This window comes from Ylistrum balloti, unplaced genomic scaffold (assembly GCF_031769215.1).
Source record: "Ylistrum balloti isolate Yb309-2 unplaced genomic scaffold, AGI_CSIRO_Ybal_v1 Utg371026, whole genome shotgun sequence".
Classification (NCBI taxonomy): Eukaryota; Metazoa; Mollusca; class Bivalvia; order Pectinida; family Pectinidae; genus Ylistrum; species Ylistrum balloti.
Window position 1 is genome coordinate 197473 of NW_026782570.1, and position 25732 is coordinate 223204.

General features: G+C 35.5%; 1 protein-coding gene across 1 annotated transcript; it reads right to left on the reverse strand.

The window, feature by feature from the left end:
* Positions 1-8131: 8131 nt before the first annotated feature.
* On the reverse strand, positions 8132-22865 carry LOC132560181 (uncharacterized). Its single transcript, XM_060224832.1, has 9 exons — positions 22820-22865; positions 16650-16968; positions 16007-16072; positions 15390-15444; positions 13397-13428; positions 10952-12330; positions 10025-10853; positions 8664-9928; positions 8132-8200 (listed from the first exon to the last, which is right to left on the reverse strand). Exons 2-9 carry the CDS (start codon positions 16948-16950, stop codon positions 8132-8134), a joined length of 3996 nt encoding a protein of 1331 aa, XP_060080815.1. The 5' UTR covers positions 16951-16968; positions 22820-22865.
* Positions 22866-25732: the final 2867 nt, after the last annotated feature.

Consider the following 25732-nt stretch of genomic DNA (forward strand, 5'->3'; position numbering starts at 1 on the left):
CGCATTTACGGGAGTGTTCATAGCTACGGGCGATTGTATAATACCTATATTTATAATTTTGGTTAGTCACATAGTAACGCGGATCTTTCATACCGAGCCTCAAACATACTTTCGACATATGCACGTTGTTGCCGCATGGAAAACTATTTCAAGTTTTGTCGGAATTTCTTTACCTGTGGTTGTACTGGTCGAGGGTTTTCCAGCGTCCTGTAATACCCAAGGTAGTACAAGATACTGGAGATGTGCGCACACATTCCCATCGTTCTCTCTCCAACTGGACACTGGCAGTAGTAGTCATTTATTGGGGCCTCAACATCGGGTGAAACGGTGAACCGTATCCAAACGTTATATTTCGTTTGGCTTTTGTGTCGAGAATGTATTTGACATCGGAGAAGGTCTGGGGAGTGCTGGTAAAGCCACACCTCATAGTCGCCGTCATCACTTAAATGTTCGGCGATGTAACCAGGAGCCAGAGATATCTGGTACGTTCTACAGGTAATGGTTCTCAAGTAATCAAGATCGAGACGGGGAAACAGTACTTATTATTATTTTTTTTTTTTTTACACATCATCAAACTGTCATGAAAATATCCGCTCTGATATTCAATATAAAAGTTTGTATATAATAAGCTATATGATAGGGTTTCAGACAAGGTTGTTACTCATTTCCCCTTTTCTTTCAATTTACAACCACATTCAGGCGGCGATATGAGAACGTTCCACCACATGGAATTAGCTGATTTTGGGTACACATATGAAACAAGTAAAGCTCTATCTGATTTTCTGATGGAAATTTGCATCCAAAATTATATAACGGGAGAAAATTGCAAATTTATGGCATTTTTCTTCATAATTGTGTCTCTGCAAGTGCATTTTCATCCGAGAATATTTTTTTTTATGTTTTATGAATAAACACGATATTTTGGAAATATTTATCACAAGAAATTTATGCTATGTTGCGAATTACAATTTCGAGATAACCTTCTTTTATTTACGAACTTTGATGCTGAAATTGACAACTTTATAAAAATACATTTTCACTGAAATTATGAAATCTGGGTGTCGGAAAGGTGTACAGTTATTTTTCGGAAAAGAAAAAAACAGTAGTTGAGCTAGATAAGAAATTATACGGGGGCAGGCTCCTATGGAGAATTAACATTACTGGAAACAGGCCCTTTAGAGTAATATATGCAATGTACATATTATTTCAGATTATGGAGTCTACAGGAAAACGAAAGCGAACATGCTTTAGTCAGTTGAAAGTAAAACTGAAGAAAAGTAAACAAAGAATATTCCAGGGAGTACAGAGCAAGACTGAAGTCAGATGACAAGTTATATAAAATTAACAGAGAAAAAGAAACAAAAAGAATTAAAGAATTCAGACAGAGCACGGTAGAGTCACAGAAACAGCTTAACAGAGAGCTTCAGAAGATCCGCCAGAAAACATACAGAGAAAAGTTTTGTGAACAAGGGAAGCTACCAGTGGTACAAAAACCCAAAACGTGAAAGGCACAGGAAGAGCAGCGCAGATTGAATAGGAGTCATCAAAAGAGGATGGCTGTGAACGGAAAGAAAAGGAGAGATTACAACATGAACAAAATGAAAAATAAGGAACATGTTGATTCTCCGTCAGAACCTCAATAATCTGTGTCATTGATGGCTTCACCACTGGAGTCTCCTACACCTCCGAGAGAGAACACCACCGATGGCTTCACCAGTGGAGTCTCCTACACCTCCGATAGAGAACACCACCGATGGCTTCACCAGTGGAGTCGCCTACACCTCCGAGAGAGAACACCACCGATGGCTTCACCAGTGGAGTCTCCTACACCTCCGAGAGAGAACACCACCGATGGCTTCACCAGTGGAGTCTCCTACACCTCCGAGAGAGAACACCACCGATGGCTTCACCAGTGGAGTCTCATACACCTCCGAGAGAGAACACCACCGATGGCTTCACCAGTGGAGTCTCATACACCTCCGAGAGAGAACACCACCGATGGCTTCACCAGTGGAGTCTCATACACCTCCGAGAGAGAACACCACTGCATTCAGGTCTGCAAAATCAAGACAGAAACAGAAACTTTAGGCCTGATGAAATTCAATGCCGAAAGACTCCATAATGAAAGCAGCAGCAGCAGCAATAATGAAACCTAAAATATACCATTCAGCAGAGACTGGGAGTAGCAAGTCCTAGAGCAAAGGCAAGCAGAAAACTAGATATGGAAGTTTCTCGTTTGATTTGAAGAAGAAAAGGAACAAAAAAGCATAAGAGAAAGACGTCTGATAGTTCTTGCAGTGAAATCAAAAGGGAAAGCAGTTATGACCTCCCTAGGCATTTCTAGGAAACTGAGGAAAAGAGTTAATTAAGGGAGTATGAAAGAAGGGTTGAAAGATGAACAAAAAACGAGAGAAGGACGCTCTCAAGGAAAACCACAAAAACAAAAATGAAAGTAGATGTGTTCCAGACACTAGAGGTGCAGTGAAAGTAAATGGCCAAGTCCAGGCTAGGAGGATAATGGAAAATTCCTTAAGGGTCAGTTATGACAAATATGCCAAAGAAGTAGAAAAGCCAGTAAGCTACGGAACCTTTGTTAGAGAAAAACCACAAAATGTGCTGCCTTTCACAGATCACAGAATGTTTATATGAATACTGCCTAAACGTGGACTTGATATTGAAGTCAGTAAACAGTATATACACTTCTGCTGGCAAAGACTGCCAAATTTGCAATCGATATGGTGCTTCACAGAGAACTCTTTGCTCTAAGGTAGATGGGAATATAAAAAAGTATGTTTCGATCATGACTGTGAAGCTTGGGGCGTACATAAAATTTCTTGCACCTATACATACTACACCTCACATTTCAATACAGTGGTGGCAGTGGGAGACAAGAGGAAGTCGCAAACTTGAAAAAAAGTTAAAAAGGATGGAAATGTTGAGGACCTCCTGGAAGCTTTAAAATTGAAGATGACACCATTTCCACTTATTTAGGTGGCAATACAACCAGTACAAGTCGCTAGCAGAAAATCCATCCAATGACACTGCAGTTTTCTGCATGGACTATGCTGATAACTTCACATGTAAAGCACAAGATGCTCCACAGGTGTTCTATTGGAACAGCACCCAGGTGACAATACATTCCATAGTAGCAATGTAAAGACGAATTTTCAGATTTTGTTGATATGTTGACCATTAATTTTAGGCATGACACTGGAACAATTATTTTTTGATTCCACTAAAGTGTTTTGAGCTTTGTTGTTTGTTTCAGTTGAAAACCATCACTTATTCAAAATTAAGACTCAAACTTTATTTCATGAGTCATTGTGCTGGTTTGACTTGAGTAGTGTTCTTGTATATACATCATATAAATTATTTGTGTTAAAAATTAGGTAGTGACTTTTTAAAGCAAAATTGGGATTTTGTAGCTGCAAGGGGCTAGGGGCAATAGGTTTGATAATTAAACCTGTTTCAATTTTATTTTTATTCTGAAAATTTATGAAATTTGCTAATTAGTGACTTAAATGCTAATGTACATGTATAAATACATTATTTCTATTTCAAGAGGTTGATTCATGGTCAAATGTTACATTTTGTACCAAAGCGAGGAGTGGGTGGGTTCTTGGAAACATCATACACACAGTAACAGATGAGGATGTCATTGGAAGACGGAAACCCCAACCTTGTCGATGATTGGCACCAGGATGTTTTACACTTTTGATGGATTTTACTGATTGTCAATCTGTTTAGGTTTTGTCAAATTGTCATTTGTACTTTTAAAATTAAAGGTCCACTTTAGAATCGGCCAAGGGTGATAGATACGTCAGCATATTTTTTATCAGAACTTGTATTTATATTTTTGGTACAAATCAACAATATGTAATTCATTACTCAAGGTAACGTCATATTTTTAAGGATTATGAAGGAAAAAATGGTGGGAAAATTTTCTCCATAATTTTCATATATGATTGTTTTCATAAAAAGACCATTTTTTTCTTTCGTATAATCTTTCTCTTGCAAGTACATGCACATTTATCATCACATATCTTGCAATAACTTTTCATGATATTAATTAAAAGACACAAAATAAGAAAGAATTATTGATTTTTCAGACATTTAGAGAATCAAGAGGGCATTACAGGGATCAGGAGGGCATTACAGGGATCAGGAGAGCATTACAGAAGAACATTCCTTGTTTAAAATTGATAAATTTTCAATATTGATAATAAAATTTCCACCTGGTTAAGTTTCTACGGTTTTGATGTTCGATTAGGGAAACTGCAGAGCTAAAAAAGTAAGATGAAAAGTATGGACAGTGTTGGTAGTCCGTATCCATGACCACGAATAGAGGAGATGTGCTAGCTTAGGGAACTTAGCATTTCAAATGTTGTTTCTTCAGGGCTAGTATAACTAGATGTATAAACAGCCATCAGGGCTGGGTGTCCTGTAAACTTGCTGTATTTCTATAAAACAATCGATATTTAGGATACCTTAATTGAGATCTTAAGATTTATTTTGAGTCAATAATAAGTAAGAAAGAGAATTGAAACTTGATATCTTGGAACACATTTAAAAAAAAAATCAAACTTGTTTATACAGCTGAGCCCTGGACAAAAAAAGTTGCTAAATGACCAATATGATGTTGTGTGCCTTCAAGCACATTAGAAAGAAATGAAGAACACCAGAAATATAACTGAAAGCTAATATAACAAAGTTGCTGCTTGATAGAAGGATGCTTAGTGTCTTGGTTATGAACAGTAAAGTGATGTATTTTGTTGCAAAAACATATTGATATGTTTAACTTGAGAAAATGTAGACTTTAATGAAACAACAAACTAATTATTCACATTATTTTTCATAGTGCAAAGAAAAATGTATTGTGGAATTATAATGACAAAAACTTTTCCATGTCAAAATACTGTCCATAACGGTGTCCAATTTCAATCTTTAAACACAGTCACAAAAATATTATGAAATGTACAGGATTAATGATTACTGGATTTGCTAAATCATTTCCTTTAAGAAATGTATGCTTAAAGTATCTGGGTCTTTCACATAAACTCATTATATTGACTGGAAAGACACATGTTATGAACAGAGAGAAACTGCTTAGTTAATTTTCAATAGGTTATTATTAAAAAACCGTGCGCTCACTAGGTCTTAAAATTTTCATTTGAAAAATATAATGTCTGGGCAATACAAAAATATCTTTGAATCTTTGACTGATTTTTATTTTTATCTTATTTGCAACAAAAAGTTGTTTATAGAAAGAAAATTTACAGCACTCCACCACTGGCATTTACTTCCAAACATCTTTACCCTGGGTCACATGTAATTTGCCATGACCATACTCACGAATTTTTTAATATTTTAACCTGATGACCTTGAGGAAAGATCAAGGTCAATTATCAAGGGGAACGTTAGAGTACTCTGCTACAGGTGTCTACTTGTCAAATACTGCAACTTAAAAGAATGATTCTTACAAATATTTCATATTTGACCTAGGTGACCTTGAAAATATGTCAATGTCATTTGTATTAGGAAACTTGATAGCGCTTCATTCTAGATACTGTCTGCTGGAATACTGTACCAGGACTCTGTCGTCTTGAAGTTGAGAAGATTCATAAATGTTCTATTTGACCTCAGTGACCTTGAAAATTGGTCGAGTTAATTTGTGAGGAATCTTTTAAGTAGCTCGTCCCTGGAACCTCCTGACCAAATATCAGTATCCTGTCTTCTTTAACTTGAAAAGAGTAGATTTTCACACTTTTAAAAAATGTATTTAACCCTTGTTATTTTGAAAGAAGGTCAAGATCATTCATGTCGTACTTTATCCCAGGTACCTCCTAGCTAAAAATCAGTATCCAGTTGTTTAGTTTTCTTGAAGAAGGTAACAGTTCAGTGACCAGTGGATCCTTCACCATATCACAAACTGACAGCATCCCCTTCAATAGGGGTTAACAATTGTCTCAGGACACACAACCTACTTTATATAAAAGCTAATGATTAATACAAGTCATGTGTCTGTATAATTATAATAATTCTATTTCACAAATTTCTATTATGTATTTGTTAACAAAGTTCATTGATGTAGATATAATTTTCCTACCACACTTCACATATCTCAGTCCACAATATGAAATGGTTTTCTGTATAATATTGTTATATATTTACATCAAACAATAATATGTAAGTTTATATCCACATTCCTTAAAAAACATAATAGTGTTGAAGTACAACACATTCTGTCACAGAAAACATCTTAGTATTTGTACTTTCTGTATAAAAGTCAATAATTTTCCAGTAATGGAGAAGTTACCTCCCATGTTTCCTTATGTATTCATATAAATTACATTTCACATATCATATACATCAACAAATAAACAATTCTCACCATATTGTGTTACTTGACAATAATGGAAAAGAAAACTGTGTCAAGAGAGGAATATTTGTTTGAAAAGTGTCAGTTAAGGGACTTGTGTATGACAAAAATGATAAACAAAGACCCCCAGCATGATCCCTTTAATAGGGATTTAGCAAAATCTTTGAAAATCTATTTTAGACACCATTCTCCACTATTTGTCTCCATATAACACGGGTGTAGCAATCTGATGAATACTCGTTTTGTATAATTACAGCATAAGGATGCATTACAGCAAGATTATGTATAAAATAGGTAGAAGTCCATATATAATAACAGAGACCTGAGACAAAGGATATCACTTACAGCTGTATTATAACAATTGTACTGTAGAGATGTACCAGGGGGAAGTTCCATCCCTGAAAAGTACTGGAGCCTTGAAACAATAGATATCACCCACAGGTGTATTATAACAATTGTACTGTAGAGATAAACCAGGGGGAAGTTCCATCCCTGAAAAGTACTGGAGCCTTGAGACAAGATATATCACCTACTGGTGTATTATAACAATTGTATTGTAGAGATGTACCAAGAAAAGTTCCATCCCTGAAAAGAACCGGAGCCTTGAGACAATAGATATCACTTACAGGTGTATTATAACAATTGTACTGTAGAGATGTACCAGGTGGAAGTTCCATCCCTGAACAGAACCGGAGCCTTGAGACAATAGATATCACCTACAGGTGTATTATAACAATTGTACTGTAGAGATAAACCAGGGGGAAGTTCCATCCCTGAAAAGTACTGGAGCCTTGAGACAATATATATCACCTACTGGTGTATTATAACAATTGTATTGTAGAGATGTACCAAGGAAAGTTCCATCCCTGAAAAGAACCGGAGCCTTGAGACGATAGATATCACCTACAGGTGTATTATAACAATGCTACTGTAGAGATGTACTAGAGGGAAGTTCCATTCCTGAAAAGTACTGGAGCCTTGAGACAATAGATATTACTTACAGTTGTATTATAACAATTGTACTGTAGAGATGTACTGGAGGGAAGTTCCATCCCTGAAAAGAACTGGAGCCTTGAAACAATAGATATCACCTACACTTAATTCTAACTTGTATAGTACTATACACAGATGATTTTAATATAATTTTCATACTAATTGGCAAGTTCTGTCTATAGAACAGAAAATTATCAAATGATACAACTGTAATAAATAACCAAATCATCAACATATAGATAAAATGTATTATCTGATGTCCCAGTAAAAACACCTACACATGTAATATAATCTCAGTTTACAACAATAGATGTTTTATACAAACATCAACATTTAGATAAAATGTATTATCTGATGTCCCAGTAAAAACACCTACACATGTAATATAATCTCAGTGTACAACAATAGATGTTTTATACAAACATCAACATATAGATAAAATGTATTATCTGATGTCCCAGTAAAAACACCTACACATGTAATATAATCTCAGTTTACAACAATAGATTTTTATACATATATATTCCAAGAGAAGAATTTATCAAGTCCTAAAACGCTTCCTGGTTAATAATTCAGTGTTTATTGGTAACACATTAAATAATCACTGACTTTGTTTGTTTTGGTTTTATTTTTTTTTTAATTTCTCTAAAAAATCGACATATATCTTTCTCTTAGAATACTCATGGTTAAATCAATTTTCAAGATAACGCGATTGTTTTTCATAGGCCACAGTAAAATCCAGACTCCAGACATGATTTATCACAGAATTATCACGTTGCTCATTGTTGGAGAATCATCATAGCGAAATGTTCCAAATAGCTCTTTATTCTAGAACACAAAATAGTTCACTTTTTCTAACTTAAAAACAACAAATAACACCACAGATTTAGTAATTCCTGAATACCCCTGATGGTTAAACCTGACCGGAGCCATACCATTCACGTACGAATATCTCCACTGAAATTCACATCAGTCACTCGATCCTGGTCAAAGACGCCGCCTGCCTATTTTACCGCACCGTCAAACTCGTACAGAAAAGTCACCATGATCGACAGATTTCCCTCATAAAACAAAGGAACATCACATGGACTGGGTACAGGAAGGATATTAATGGTTTGTACTTATTATCAGCAGACGTTTCATAGATAAAATACCTGCATGTTTATTTACCAAACACTTTGATAAGATGATCACACAAACTGTGTTTTTTCCAACTGTATCTCTCTTTCCTTTGCTTTGCCAGGTCTAAAAGAGGTATCCTCCTCATGTATGGTAGTAATGTCATACTTACCTCTTGTATGTCCGACTCGGCGATGTAATGTAGACAACGACGGTCACGTTTGTCAAAAACTGTGAGCAGTGATGGATACTGCTCACATAAATAGACACAAATCTCCTCGTTTCCTTCCTCACAGCTCACATGTAATACAGTCCGTCCTCTATTGTCAACAGTTGTGAGCAGTGATGGGCACTTCTCACATAAATAGACACACATCTCCTTGTTTCCCCAGTAACAACTCGCATGTAATACAGTCTGTCCTTTATTGTCTACAGCTGTGAGCAGTGATGGACACTTCTCACATAAATAGACACACATCTCCTTGTCTCCCCTCGCACAACTCGCATGTAATACAGTCCGTCCTTCATTGTCTACAGCTGTGAGCAGTGATGGACACTTCTCACATAAATAGACACACATCTCCTTGTTTCCCCTCTCACAACTCGCATGTAATACAGTCCGTCCTTCATTGTCTACAGCTGTGAGCAGTGATGGACACTTCTCACATAAATAGACACACATCTCCTTGTTTCCCCTCTCACAACTCGCATGAATTAGAGTCAGTCCTTCATTGTCAACGAAGTTAAACATGTACTGACCCCACACACAATCCCTGTGTACAACATGTCCGTCTGTCCCACAATGTGTATACAAGGTTTTAAGTGTAGTTCTCTCCACTGTCTGGAATATTGATAAGTCTATACCTGCCGCGACATGGAGCGGGGTTTGTCCATACTTATTAGTGTCACGTACCAAGTCTGGATACTTATCACACAACTCAGTCACCATCTCTTCACTCCCCGACTCACACGCCTGATGTAGTACATTGTTGTTGTTGTACTCATCCCTCACTGTTATAGTGACGTCATACTGCAGTAGTTTACGTAACAATTCCACACTCCCTCCCGCCGCCACAAATAACAGTGTTTCATTGTCAGGTTTGACTCCCACGTTCAGAAGATATAAAACACATTCTGTTGAACCAGATTCACATGCTCTATTTAACAAGTCATTTTTCATCTCATCATTCAGGTATTTAACAACTCCCTTAAGTACAACCACATCTTCCTTACCACGATAACCAAACACATCACGTCCAGTAATCAATGACCACCAGTTTGTGTACTTGTCAGGTTTGACTCCCACACTCAGAAGATATAAACCACATTCTGTTGAACCAGATTCACATGCTCTATTTAACAAGTAATGTTTCTTCACATCATTCAGGTATTTACCAACTTCCTTAAGTACATCCATATCTCCCTTATCATCATCATCTCCTCCTGTAATCAATGACCACAAGTCTGTGTCATTGTCAGGTTTGGCTCCCACACTCAGAAGATATAAACCACATTCTGTTGAACCAGACATACATGCTCTATTTAACAAGTAAAGTTTCATCTCATCATTCAGGTATTTAACAACTTCTTTAAGTACATCCACATCTCCCTTACCAAACACGCCACCTCCTCTAATCAATGGCCACCAGTTTGTGTACATGTCAGGTTTGGCTCCCACACTCAGAAGATATAAACCACATTCTGTTGAACCAGACATACATGCTTTATTTAACAAGTAATGTTTCTTCATATCATTCAGGTATTTAACAACTTCCTTAAGTACATCCACATCTCCCTTATCAACATCATCTCCTCCTGTAATCAATGACCACCAGTCTGTGTCGTTGTCAGGTTTGGCTCCCACACTCAGAAGATATAAACCACATTCTGTTGAACCAGACATACATGCATTATTTAACAAGTAATGTTTCATCTCATCATTCAGGTATTTAACAACTTCTTTAAGTACATCCACATCTCCCTTACCAAACACGTCACCTCCTCTAATCAATGGCCACCAGTTAGTGTTATTGTCAGGTTTGGCCCCCACACTCAGAAGATTTAAAACACATTCTGTTGAACCAGATTCACATGCTCTATTTAACAAGTTATGTTTCATCTCATCATTCAGGTATTTAACAACTTCCTTAAGTACATTCACATCTCCCTTACCACGATAACCAAACACATCACCTCCTGTAGTCAATAACCACCAGTTTGTGTCATTGTCAGGTTTGGCTCCCACACTCAGAAGATATATACCACATTCTGTTGAACCAGACATACATGCTGCATTTAACAAGTCATGTTTCATCTCATCATTTAGGTATTTAATAACTTCCTTAAGTACATCCACATCTCCCTTACAATGATAACCATTCATCATTCAGACAACATGCTGCATTTAACAAGTCATGTTTCATCATTCAGGTATTTAATAACTTCCTTAAGAAATTCCACATCTCCCTTACCACACACATCACCTCCTGTAATCAATGACCACCAGTTTGTGTACTTGTCAGGTTTGACTCCCACACTCAGAAGATATAAAACACATTCTTTTACACCATATTTACATGCCTTATTTAACACAGCACGTTTATCAACTTTTCTCTCATTCAACAACCCAACAAATCTTACAACAAATACAGGATATTTCCATACATCTAGAGACCTAATAGTATTACTATGATAACACTCAAACTCTCGGAGCAGACGTTCACATAGACATGTATAATGATCTGATGATATGACAATCATGTCTGAGGATGTTTTTGAGGTTTTGAGATAACCGAGAGATTTCACTGGACAATTCTGTATATAACCAACTGGTGTTTTGTTCCAATACAAAAGAGCTACTGTGACATGTACAGAATCATGATTAAATCTGTATACTTCATCACCAGACCAATTTTCCTCCTTCACCACTAAAAATCCTAGCAATCTGTCTAAACTTTCTTTTACAAATCCCACTTTTTTCTTGTAAGTCAATGAGGTTCTGTCCTCCTCACCATCAATCAGATTAATATCAAATGATTCCTCTAACAATGTTTTGTTGATTTTATCACTGTTTGGGTCTAGATCTTTAACATTTATCATCCCTCCATTGAGGAAAAGAAACAAAATGGCACAACATTCTGGTAATCTTGACAACACTTCGTTCAAAAATTCAAATGGTTTCTCAAAAAAATTCACACGTTTTGCCTGCAATTCCACAGAGTTATAGAACAGGTGGCAGCATTGAGGAAAACCAATGCTTGAAGCAGATTTCACAATACTTTCTATTTCTTCCTCTTCCCATTTATAATTGTTTGGTAGATATTTTTGTAGAAGTTCTTTTCTTTCCTCTAAAATCCTGTACGTTTCAGAACTCAAGTCAATAATATTACATGTATCTTTGGTAAAAACTGGTTCCAAAGACTGCCTTTTCAAATCATTATATATTTCATTACGAATAGTAACAAGCAAAAAATTGGGATTGATTCGTTGATCTACAAACAATGTTTTTACATTATTAATTCTTTTGTTCCACTCACATACATCTGTATTTCTAACATTTTTCTCTCCAAAAATATCATCAATAAAAGTAACCAGATTGGAGTCTGGGGACAATTTATCTAATTTCTTGATTTCATGAAGCTGAAGAGGTTGTCTGCATTGCTGCTCCTTGATCAGCCAGTCCATGAGTTGAATGGCAGTCGAAGTCTTGCCGTCTCCTGTGTTACCCTTGATCATTATGACTCTGTTCTCTCTGAGTTTCTCTTGTGCGTCATGAAAAGCTTTAGTCTCCATGAACTTTTTCTCTTCTTTTTCTGTTTTAATCCTGTTTATAGTTTGAACTGTAAGAAAATAAAGAAAGGATATCAAAAATAAACAAAAACTTTTATTAGTATACAGCACTTTAAATATATGTAACTTTTAAAAGATATAACTTTTAAACATTTCTTTTTCCTGTATTAGATTACCAAGGTCCAAGATATTATATTGGAATTCATTTTATATTGAATTATGTCTTACTTTTGGTCAAAACATCAGGAATTTGTTTTTAAAAGAATTTACTCTATTCCCCCTATTGGGCTCCGCCCTCCTGCCCCAGGGGGCAGAGATATTTCGTTTATACCAAATCGAACCTTTACCCAAGAATGCTTCAGACCGATAAAAGGACATTAACTTTGTTGCATTTTATGAATGTTTCAGACCGATAAAAGGACATTAACTTTGTCGCATTTTAGTAAGACTTGATGTTTCAAAAATCACATACAAATAGAAACGTAATTGAAATCTTACATCCCATATACTGCATTTAGTATATCACAAATAATGTGGTGATTTGTAGTCATCAAAGAGTATATAAAATGTGACTATTTATAAACGATGTAAAACTTTAGACGGTCTGCATATTTCATCTGACCTATCAACCTATTTTCCCGTATTCAGGCCTTATTCTCTTGTTTCCAACTTTGAAAAGCACAATGTCTCCTTATTACTTGTAGTTTGGTCATTAACAGTTACTTGATAAAGCTGTTTTGGACAAATAAGACTTTCAAGGAAAAATTGACAGACAGATACAGCACCTAGACTGGATTTCAACAGTGCTGTAGACCAATGGAGATAAAAAACCATATGCTCCCCTTCCATTCCACTATATCAGTTAACGTTTAGAATCTGACAGTAGAATAAGAACCATATTATGGTAACCTTTGTTTTATACTTAATGTCATTTTATATTTCATAAAATGTTATATTCTTTTTTTCCTCGTAATACACAAAACTTACAAAAAAAATAATGAATGGCTGGATCAATTAAGTTTTCACACAGCATGCCCAGAAATGTTGTGATTCAAGTTTTGAGGAATCTGATGTAACTTTTCTCACACCGTGCCCAGTCAAGTTGATACGACTCACCTATCAAGGGTCTTAAGTCAGATTGGATTTCTGTAAAATAAAGAGACCAGCAAAATATATAGTAGAAAAGACTTTTTCATATATTTAGGAGTTATCAGAATTTAAACACCTGAATTATTCTTAGGAGGCTTTAAGACTAATTAAGTTCTTCATGGATCTTCAATACACATGTTCATCCAAGTTTTCTCCGACCCAAAAACCAGAGTTTAGACATGTTAACAGACTGAACAACATGAGACATCTGTCCATCAAATGTCTTATCCTCATACTGTGGGCAAAAGAAGCTTAATTATGTTAAATTTATGAGCATTGTCTTTCCAGATGGTTATATATTAGACACTATTGGGCCATTTTATGGCAATGAAAATGATGCAAATATCTTGACAAAAACTCTTGGAACCGTTGAGAACCTAACCATGTAGCTCAGTGAAGATGACAATGTGATTGTTGACCAGGGGTTTAGGGATGTGTTGGAGCTTCTGCGAGGTTCAGGGTTTGTCTGTCAGGTCAGACGCAGCATGATACACTTACTGCCAACAAGGACTGCCAATGTACTAAGTCAAGATGGGTTGTGGAGAGCTACCATGGTCTACTGAAACAGTGGAAACTGTTCCGAGAACAACTCAGCTCAAACTACTTCCTTAGTGTCAAAGAGGAACTGGTTAAAGTAGATACTGCTTCCTTGAATGCTGTGTGTGGACCAATTTATGTGTCCACACCAGAGAGGGACTTCAGGGACCGTCGCCCTGTTGAGCGAATGCAATCCCATTTGACTCTGCCCAACACCTCGGCCTTAAGGGTTGCAGATGAACCTGACCTTTCCAGGCGCATCAAGGCCAACTGGGTGAAACTTGATGCCTGTTCAATAGAGTTTCCAGTACTGGATATGGAATATTTAGAAACAGCAACCTGCGGATCATACTAGTTGAAAGTAGCACCCAGATATATTGCTGTGCATCTCACTCCTGCTGGAGACTTTGAAGTTTGGGTCTATAAGCATGATGAAAATCTTCTCTGAGGCCAAATTCATTCAAGGCACAAATCACAGTCAAAATACAATGTTTGGATTGCATTTGACAGAAATGATCAAGATGACCCTGTCAGAGATTACTACTGTGTCTGTCAAGTGGGCAAGCGAACCATTGGAATGTATGCACATGTTGCGTGCATTTTGTATTTCTTGGGCCATGTTCTGCATCAAAATCAAACTAAACCAGTCCATGCAACACTCAAGTTCAAACAAGCAATCACTTCAGCTGTTCTGCTATACTAAAACACAATGTAATGTGCTGCAAACTGCAACTATTCTATCTCTTATTAGCTTCTCAAAGTGCCACAAATTATGGATCGGAATTGACCAAGGCAAAATCTGTCACTATTGCTGTACATAATCTAATAATGTGAATTTATTGACCCACATCTGGGCAATATCCATTTATTCTTACATGAGTAGGATTTTTAAGATTCCATTTTTTCCAATTTAGGCCCTGCCTGTGGTCCCCTTCCTCTTATGATGCATCTTTCATGGCTAGTAGCATTTTTTAGTAAAAACTGACGGATAACGTAATGCGCTGTGTCTTGGCTTAAGTCCTTCGGACCAGGTGAGCTAATAAATATCAAGCAATGCTTCAAACGAAATTTGGGTAATATCCTGCAATTTCTAAAGAGAAAAAATTATCTTTAAGAAAGTTATAAATTTTCCCCATCGTGCCCCGTCCCAGAGGAGCAAGATCCACCATTTAGACAAAGTTATTTCCCCTTCCCCAAAAGATCATTCAGACCAAGTTTGGTTAAAATCTGCTGAGTTGATTTTGATTGGTTGCAATTTATAGGAAGTTGACAGACGCCAGACAACATGGTATCCCTTACTGGGCTCTAAAGGCCAGGTGAGCTAAAAATCATCCGAAATGTTCGCAGAAAAATATCTTCATTTTTCATGTATTAACTACATTCTTAATCTTATATACTACACTGTTTGATGATAAATCAATATTTACTAGGGCTTGTACTTGTACTGGAGCCCCAAGCTAGACAGACATGTTGACAGGCTGAACAACATGACACGGCTGCCCAACAAAATGTCTTATATTTGGTGTTAGGACTAAAGGAAACTTGGACTATCAAGACATGTCTGAAGTCATTCCATTCATATTCTACAGTAGTTAAAACACTAGTAGATATTACTATATAAGATAATACATCACCTAATCAGTATGGAACACTTGTCTAACTTTATTACATTATTTCCTTGTAATTCAATGACTATACACATGTTATATTTTAGGTTTTACCTCCTGTCAGAAGGTAACATCAATAAACAAGTGCAGTACTGATACAGTGTTACCAACCTATTACAAAGTCTAACTTGAAAATAGAGCTATCTACAAATCTGATCTAACCAGTAACTATTGTACATAGGAATGTGACATAATGTACCGAGGGAGACCTACACATCTGATCTAACCAGTAACTATTTGTACATAGAAATGTGACATAATGTACCATGGAGAGCCTACCAATCTGATCTAACCAGTAACTATTTGTACATAGGAACATGACATCAAGTACAAAGGGAAATTTACCAAACTGTTTTGTGCTTTTAAAACAAACCTGTAGATTGTTGCTGGCTTGTATCTGATGATTTCAGTTTTTTGGCTGCCGATGGACCAGCTGCACCTACAAGTAAGACAATGTTGTCACATACATGATTATGAATAAGTAGAACAGTTTTTTTACCAGTTAATTTAAGTGTTTCAAAGGATTCATAAGTATTAGATAACTAGTGGTTTAAATATTTTTCTCCACACTAAAGACACCACTTTTTCATTTCTGGTGACTGATCAGACTAAACAAAATTCTATTTCTCCTTAATTTCTCTAAAAATTGACAAAAAAACTCTTCATCCAAGGATGATTTAGACCAAACCGAGACAGAATCATGACATACCTACAGAAGATGAAATATTTTAAAGTATTGCTGTTTCCCCTATAATAGACCTGTTCCTCCAGTCCCAAGTACCAAGAAACACTGTTAGTTTGTATAAAACTGAATCCTCTTCCCCAAGGATGTTTGTAACTAAATACAAAATATGGAATAAACAGTATTGAAGATGATTCTACACAGTGATAAGCTGAACCAGAAATCAGGACAATCAGTGTGATACATCATATCAATACTGCTTCTATACATCAGACCCAATATCACATCACACTGCCAGGAACTAATTCTGATCATTATTATTGTCAGTTCTCACCTCCATTAAGTATACCCTTGACAATTTTTTCTTGTTCTTCCACATAAGTAGCCATTCTGGGATTAATCAATCTTAATTTTGGTGTAAAATGTTCATAATTTCCTATTGAAAGCTTCTCAGCATTACCAAGGTGTACAAATAGGTCATCTATATCTTTGATATTTGTAATATGTCGTCGAGATAGTGGGCAATCTCTGAATTGATACTTCAATTCATTTATCTCTGAGTCGCTTAACTCCTGCTGGAGTTTAAATGCCAATTCATTGTGGGCGGCTACAGCTTCTTCATTTACAGATGCCATTTCTTATATCTCTCACACCTGAAAAAGATAAAAGAATCAATTAATTTTATTAGACACATTTTAACAAATGGCGAAAATTCTGTAAATAATAGGTTCTGAGCCCTGACTTTCGTACACTGCACATACTCTTGTTAAGATGAATGTATAAAGGCGAGCAAAATGAAACTCTGGACTAGAAAAACAACAAGAGGCAATAACTCTGTAATAATGTGGTTGAGGGTCCTAACTTTGCACAATGTCTCATTATCCTCATTAGAATGCGAGCACAATTATGCTCTAGACATGAAATCTTTCATGAAATAAGTTCAGTATAATGAAGAGGTTATGGGTCCTGAATTTGGTACATAATATATATTAAGGTAATAGAAGGCAAATGGCAAATATTGTTTAACACTTATGTAGATAGGAATGTCCTGATAAACTGTGGTTTGGAATATTTAGCAACTGTACAACAGAGGTGTAAAAATTTATTCTGGAAAGACGTATTTCAGTCTTGGAGAACTTTAATAAGTTAGCAATGTATGTTAAATGAAACGGTTGATATGCTAAAAACACCTATTTAGTACAATGAACATCTTAAAATAGGTAACAAGACTATTTTTTATAGAGAATGGTTTTGTAAAGGTGTTGTAATTATTAATGACTTAATAAAAGAACATGATTCTAACACTCTTTACTCCTATAATGAATTTTTGCAAAAATTCCAAATTAATACAGATTTCATAACATACCAAGGTGTTGTGTCTGTTATAAAAAAATATATGCCACGTGATATCCGCAATGTAGTGATAAATTACCCATATATACCAAAAATCTTAGAAATTTTTTTTAAGCATAAAAGGGGTATGAAAGATTTTTATAACATACTCTAAAAATAGCTCTACAGCCACAGGGAGAAACAAGAGGAATTAACTTTTTTAATTAAATGATGAAACCTGGAAATCAATATACATGAGTCCATTTCAAGCTAATACAGACACAAAATTACTATGGCTGCAATACAGAATTAATCATAACATATTGACCACAAATTCACATCTATTTAAATTAGGCCTTGTTGACAACCCTTCTTGCCACTTCTGTAAAACTGAAAGAGAAACAATAGTTCATACATTATGAGATTGTACTGAAATCCAAAACTTCTTACGAAACTTTGAATTTCTACTAGATGCACTGTTCATCCCATTTGCATTTAATAAGGAAACCTTCATTTTTGGGCTTTTTAATCAAAATAGTTGTAGTAGGAAAGTAGATAATACTATCATTCTGTTAATGAAATACTATATATATATAGATCAAGATGTTTGCAAACAACACTTTCTATAACAGCAATGAAAAATCTAATTAAAGATACTTACTTTTCTCAGAGATATTCAGCGATAGGGAAGGGAGACACTTTTGTACATAAACTTAATAATGAGTGGAAAAAATGGGACAGACTACTTACATCTACATAACCTTGACATTTTCGTCTTGTCAGGAAAAAAGTTACATTGTATCAACTTTATCTTTGTTTGCGAAATCTTTTATTGTATGTTAATAGCTTAAACCATCTCCATGCTTCTGGTAATTTATTTCCACATTGTTTTCTTGCTCTCTTTTTCTCTCTTTCTCCTCCCTTTTTTTGCTATTTTTTTTTCCGATAATAAACAATGCACTAGTTTTTTTCCCCCCCCCCCTTAAATGAAATTACAAAATGTATACATGCTAAAGCTAAGTTTGATGAATGAGTGGTATAGCATGCAAGTTATACATGGTAATATCTGTTGTATATTATATTTATGCATTGTTTGAAAATTGGAAAAAAATAAAAAGTTACAAAAAAAAAAAATATATTAAGGTAATATTCCATTCAGAGAATGTTCCGATTTAGGGTTTGAAAAAATTTAGTGAAAGAAGGACTCGGCTGACGACTCAAACAGATCGACAGTGCCAACTACCAGCAATGGCATCTGTACTATGAAAGATTCTTACCCCGGGGCAACCCAGTGACTGTCTAGGAAAGACTGGAAGGGGGCATAGAGGGTTGGCATCCCAACTTGCAGTTCCTGTGAGGAAACATCCTATTTCAACCAGCTACTACACAGAATACGGAGCAACACCCAGAGTCTTTCGGGAAGAGGGGCTGGATGAAAGACTCAACAGGATGGGTAATATAGGAACAACATGGCCTAAACAAACAACATTGAAAAGAACAGTAGAGGAGACCAAGATGCCATCAAGGTCTGCAAGAGTATTAGGGGAGTCAGGATACACTAGGCATGTATTAAATGTAAAACAGCACTGAGGACCTCTTACTCTCCGAGTCCGCACAGGTAGACAGTCGGCACTCTGGGAATCAGGACAAGCCAGATGCTCAAGATGCAGTCATCCAACAACAAGAACAGGAGAGAGTAAAGTGACTAGCAATGGGAGACAAGGCATGGGATTCATTCTTCAGCGACATTGACAAGATCCTGGAAGTAGACTTGGTCTGGAACGCCTGCAGGAAAGTAGAACTAACTGCTATCATGCCTTCAAAGGGAAAGGAGAGGTAGAGTACTCAGGGCTCTCACACCCCATTTTGGGACTGGGGCCCGGGGCCCTTAGAATTAGGAAAAATAATGGTGTTTTCCTTAGAATTGCGAAAACTTGGGGTCTAAATTGGGAAAAAAGGATACTATTTTTGCATTGGGAATGGGGCCGAATCTGGCAGATCGAGAGCCCTGGTACTGTTTAGAGAAAGAAGATACAACTAGTAGAGAAGGCCATAAACAGGAGAGAAAAGGAGATACAGGCAATTTGGCAGTTCAAGAAAGCAGAGGAGTTAGAGACGGTTGGTCTGAGTCAACTGAGAGAAGTTGATGGAAAGGGTTGAGGAAAGCAGAGAGAATACACAAAGTGCGGAGAGATAGCGGAAAGAAGAGAGCTGCTTTTGTCGCTAATCTGTAAACAACAAGCTCAGTTCTAGAAGTGAAAAGATCAGGAAGACTTGCATGTTCCAAGGAGCTAGTGGAGAGACACTTGAGACACATGGGGAATGCCTTAAATGTACCCCTATCGTCAGTCTCTAATTTTGGAATAATTTTTGAAGTAACATTTCTACCTTCTAAATTGAGAAAATATGTTGTAGGCTCTTCCCCCTTCTTCCTGCCATCTTGCCCGAGATCTTACAAAGCTACCTTTAATCTTTTCCTGTGTAATAATTTCAAAATTGTTTATTTGTTCTAATCTTTCCATGTCTACCTGTTCTTGTTTTCTATTTCTAAGTACAATTCCTTTTCAATCTTATTTTGCTGTTTCTTTCTGTGTGATGAGTATGTGATGGTTTTGCCCCTTATTTCTTAGTAATGCTTCAAAACATAGCTGGACGTCAATAACAAATTATATTTCTGTATTTGAAATATCATCTATATCTCTATATATATATATCTATATCTCTAAAATTGTATTACTTATCAGCTGTAAATATTCCTCTTCATACAATAAAAATGATTTGAATTTCCATAGTCCCCTCCCCCAATTAAATTTGTTAAATTTCAAGTTGAGGGCTCAATATTGGAGTTATTTACGCTTGACTAAAAATTTTCCAAAATAAGAGAAAAATCTAATCTGGCTTGCTTTAATGGATTTTCTTTTTCTCCAGGTATATCTTCTGCTGTCAAGATGTAACTTTCTATAAATATCTACTAATGAGAACTTTCCATAATTTTTAATATTTTCTCTCTCGCCTTCTGGTTATTTACATTTTTGTAGATTCTGTCATAATTTAAATCTGGATCCAATACTAAGTTAAAATGTCCACAGATGATGTATTTATCATTTCCAAACTCATCTAATATATCTGCCAAAAACGCATAACAAGAGATCCCAGTGGGATCTTGGCACCCACCATTTGAGGATCTGTTTTCAGTTCTTGAAGATTTGTTTATTTTTTTTTTATTTATTTCCTTAATGTTTTTGTAACACCAACACTTAAATATTGTTGACATTTTTAATAAATCAATTCTTCTGTTACTTCTCATGTGTCAACCCATTAACTCAATTCATTGCATGGTTTAGTATACATAACCTAAACAGTGTATTTATCAATGTTTACTTAATTTAGAAATCTGAAACTTGAGAATGACTGATCATGTAGGTAAGAAATAGTCATAAAACAATTACTCGCTGTTCAAATCCAAGATGAAGAGCTATAGATCATTTTGTTTTTCAGATCATTTTAAATATGGGACAATGCTTAACTAGGTACCAAGAGGAAGCCAAATATGAAATTTGAGAAGGATCCTGTCACAGCAATAACAAACTACAGTATTACTGTCGACATCCAAGATGGCTGCCTGTGGGCCACCTTGATTTCAAATCAGTCCAAAAAAGGTACAATGCACAACTAGGGACCAAGGGAAACCAATACCTATGAAATATCAGAAGGATCCATCCAGTACTTCCTCAGAAATAGCGGTAACAAGATTTTACTCTCAAAATCCAAGATGGCTGCCTGTTAGCCATCTTGACTTCGGATCAGTCCAGAAAAGGTTAAATGCACAACTAGGGACCAAGGGGAACCTGCATATGAAATTTGAGAAAGATCGATCCAATTCTTTCCCAGAAATAGCAGTAACAAACTTTTACTTTCAAACTCCAAGATGGCCGCCTGTCGAATCAGTCCAAAAAAGGTACAATGCACAACTAGGGACCAAGGGGAACCTTCATATGAAATTTGAGAAAGATCCATCCCGTACTTTTCCAGAAATAGCGGTAACAAGAATTGTTTACGGACCACGGACGCAGGACGATTAAAAACTGGGAGTGTCCATGTTTGGACTGCACAATGTGATCAGTGTTATTTTACATCCTTCCAGCAAAGTGTCTAGAGCCAAGAAATTTCCAGAAATATCGCTCTTTTCAGTTTAATTTCGAAATTATTATTTATTAAAATAGCTACCCCTCTAGAATTAAATCTGAAAGAGCTATAATAACAACTTTAACCCCACTGACTTCTGATATAAGTTTGGTTTTCTTCCGTGAAATGCATATCTTGTAAACCATGAATACAGATTTTTTTTAGACTTTTAATAACAGAGAACATTTTTTCTTTACGATATTCCCAAGACCCTGACAATTGACAGAAAGAACAGTTATGTCTCCCATTACTAGCTACCTATGGTGCTTTAAAACCACCTGTCCACATAAGATAAGTTTATTTCCGGTTCAGGATGTGAAGAGCCCTCTATACCAGACTCAAAAATGAATGTTATGTTTCAAGATTCTATAATAAATAAATGAATTGTGTATGTCTCTCATAAAACAATGCTTCTTATACAGTTAATTCAATAGTTATTTCAGCTCTGTAGTTAAAGAGAAGTTCATGGTTCTTTCAGTAATGGTCTTAACTCATTTTTAAACCTATTGACAGTTTTTGCAATAAAAATATGATCCGGTAATTTGTTCCAGGTCGATACTGGTCTTATGGAAAAAAGGGTTTTCGCGTAGTTTGAAGCTCGTTTTTGGAAAAGTTGTTTTCGAGTTGATTCGCTGACTGTCGTTGAGTGGGCTCCGCCCATATGTTGGACAGAATTGCAGCATTCCCGGTCATACATTCCATTGGTGATTTTATATAGATAGTTCAATCATTTCTCTCCTGAAGGCTAAAGTTGGTAGGTTCAGTATTTCTAATCTCTGGCTGTAGGTAAAATTTTGCATGCCCCGTAGGCATATAGTTGGTTTTCTTTGAACTCGCTCTATTTTACCAACATGCTTAATCACATATCTTCATCGCCTAACCCAGAGGCAGAGCGAGAACAGAAGACATGAGATAGGGATACATATAATACAAAAAGAAACAGAATCATATCAATAAGGTCAGAGTACTGAAAGACTGTCAACTCACGCAATTTTTTCTGCCAATTCTACGATAACTTCTACGTGTGAAGGCGCGAACAAAGCGGATATGAGGTAGCAGTACACAGTTTCTCGGTGTGGCCATGGGTGATTTTTTTGCTCATTAGATTACCCCATTATAAAGGTTTTAATTAAAAATGAAAAAAAAATCCTTGCTAAAATTGGTCCTGTCATGTTAAAGTGGACAATGTGGGGTTTCATTTTTTTCAGGATAATATTTTAGCTTTGTGTTGGAGATTACTATTTGGGCAGTCTCGAATCTGTGTCTACGCACCAAAAACTAGCTTTACAGGAAGTGAAATTTTCATAGTGTTTACATGTGGTCATGTTATGAAGAATTTCCGAGTTGGAATTTGCTGAAATGTAAGTACTTTGTTACCACGACAGTGTTGTTGATTGTAAGATAGGTGATTAGAATTAAATTTCTCCTAGAAAGTTGTAGTGTTGGATTGGAATTAGCAGTATTTTTGCATTTTTAGCATTTTTTCAGTAGGTAACCATGACAATCAAATGTCAGAAATCAGAGGAATTTTTTTTTTTACACAAATTTCATCTCTCTACTGTTAATGTAATTGTTATACAGTTTATAAATATATATACATGTAATGATGTATTTTTCATAACCAATCTGCTATACCTGTATACTCAAACATGACAAATAATTTCAGGAAAAATGCAAATTAACTGTTTACTGCTACCTTATAGCACATTAAAAAAAATTAATCTATTTAAAATGTGCTTTACTATGTTTAATTAAGTTTAATCCTTTCCATAATTGCTATAAATACATAAAAAACACACTGAAACTTGTTCATAATGATTTTATTTTAATTTCATCAGGGGTGCATAAAGGGAGGTAATTTGGGTGCTCTTGTGGGTGAGAATTTCAGCTGTTTTCAAAAGGCTTGGTATCAGTTTGAAAACTGTTCTACAGTAGGTAACAGGTATGAAATAAGTCAGTAACAACCTTAGAATGTATTTAGACTGCATTATAGGGCAATTCCAATAGTTTAAGGTGTGGTATCCATGGTAACTAAGAAGGAAAGTATGAGTTTTTGAATTTTGGATAAATTCTCTGTTTTGATGATTTTTACTCAATAATGTGTGTGTATTTCTCATAGATTGGGCATACAATCATGTTAATATTGTCATAAAATTACATTTCCATAGTTACTGCTGTAAAAAAGACTATTTTTCGAACAATATTGCAATGTAATAGGGTTTCTAATATTACACTTGAAGAAGGGTGGGGGGCAGTAAGCATAGGTGTTTGTGATGTCATACACATGACATTTAAGAATATCTTATGTCATATCACTGTTAATTACTTTCGAGAAATGTGTCAGATGCTAATTTGAAGTTTTTGTTGGATTTCTAGCCTTCACTATGACATCACAGTGCATTGGTGAAGCCATCATTAGCAATTGATGACGTCATAGTACTGATGACATCAGCTGTTACCATGACGTCATAACATAAGACTTTATATATGTAGTATCAATCTGCTTTTCAGTTATCTAAATTCACAGAAGCACAAACTACTTGATTCAGTTTCAATTGCAACTTTATTCAAGTAAATTTAAGACTTATTGAGGTTTTAATTTTTCAAATTACCTCCCTTTCTTCCTAATTTGAGAGCAGAATTGGTCAAAACACACCATGCGGGAAAATCCATATTACTCGATAGCTATTCAAGATACACAGTAAAGCGATATATTGTTTTGTTCGTGTGATCATTTTCTAGACACTCAGAGGGATTTTAATGAAATTAAAAAAACTAATTGTGATGTATAAGGTAGCAGTACACAGTTTCTCGGTGTGGCCATGGGTGATTTTTTTGCTCATTAGATTACCCCATTATAAAGGTTTTAATTAAAAATGAAAAAAAAAATCCTTGCTAAAATTGGTCCTGTCATGTTAAAGTGGACAATGTGGGGTTTCATTTTTTTCAGGATAATATTTTAGCTTTGTGTTGGAGATTACTATTTGGGCAGTCTCGAATCTGTGTCTACGCACCAAAAACTAGCTTTACAGGAAGTGAAATTTTCATAGTGTTTACATGTGGTCATGTTATGAAGAATTTCCGAGTTGGAATTTGCTGAAATGTAAGTACTTTGTTACCACGACAGTGTTGTTGATTGTAAGATAGGTGATTAGAATTAAATTTCTCCTAGAAAGTTGTAGTGTTGGATTGGAATTAGCAGTATTTTTGCATTTTTAGCATTTTTTCAGTAGGTAACCATGACAATCAAATGTCAGAAATCAGAGGAATTTTTTTTTTTACACAAATTTCATCTCTCTACTGTTAATGTAATTGTTATACAGTTTATAAATATATATACATGTAATGATGTATTTTTCATAACCAATCTGCTATACCTGTATATCTCAAACATGACAAATAATTTCAGGAAAAATGCAAATTAACTGTTTACTGCTACCTTATAGCACATTAAAAAAAATTAATCTATTTAAAATGTGCTTTACTATGTTTAATTAAGTTTAATCCTTTCCATAATTGCTATAAATACATAAAAAACACACTGAAACTTGTTCATAATGATTTTATTTTAATTTCATCAGGGGTGCATAAAGGGAGGTAATTTGGGTGCTCTTGTGGGTGAGAATTTCAGCTGTTTTCAAAAGGCTTGGTATCAGTTTGAAAACTGTTCTACAGTAGGTAACAGGTATGAAATAAGTCAGTAACAACCTTAGAATGTATTTAGACTGCATTATAGGGCAATTCCAATAGTTTAAGGTGTGGTATCCATGGTAACTAAGAAGGAAAGTATGAGTTTTTGAATTTTGGATAAATTCTCTGTTTTGATGATTTTTACTCAATAATGTGTGTGTATTTCTCATAGATTGGGCATACAATCATGTTAATATTGTCATAAAATTA

Excerpts from the sequence above, each read along its gene's own strand:
- LOC132560181 (XM_060224832.1), bottom strand. The coding sequence starts at position 16,950 with ATGGCATCTGTAAATGAAGAAGCTGTAGCCGCCCACAATGAATTGGCA. Across the intron at positions 15,445-16,006 it reads AAGCCAGCAACAATCTACAG|CCTGTCAACATGTCTGTCTA; the intron begins GTTTGTTTTAAA and ends CATGTTGTTCAG. Across the intron at positions 10,854-10,951 it reads ATGTGTGTGGTAAGGGAGAT|GGAGATGTGGATGTACTTAA; the intron begins GTGGAATTTCTT and ends TATCATTGTAAG.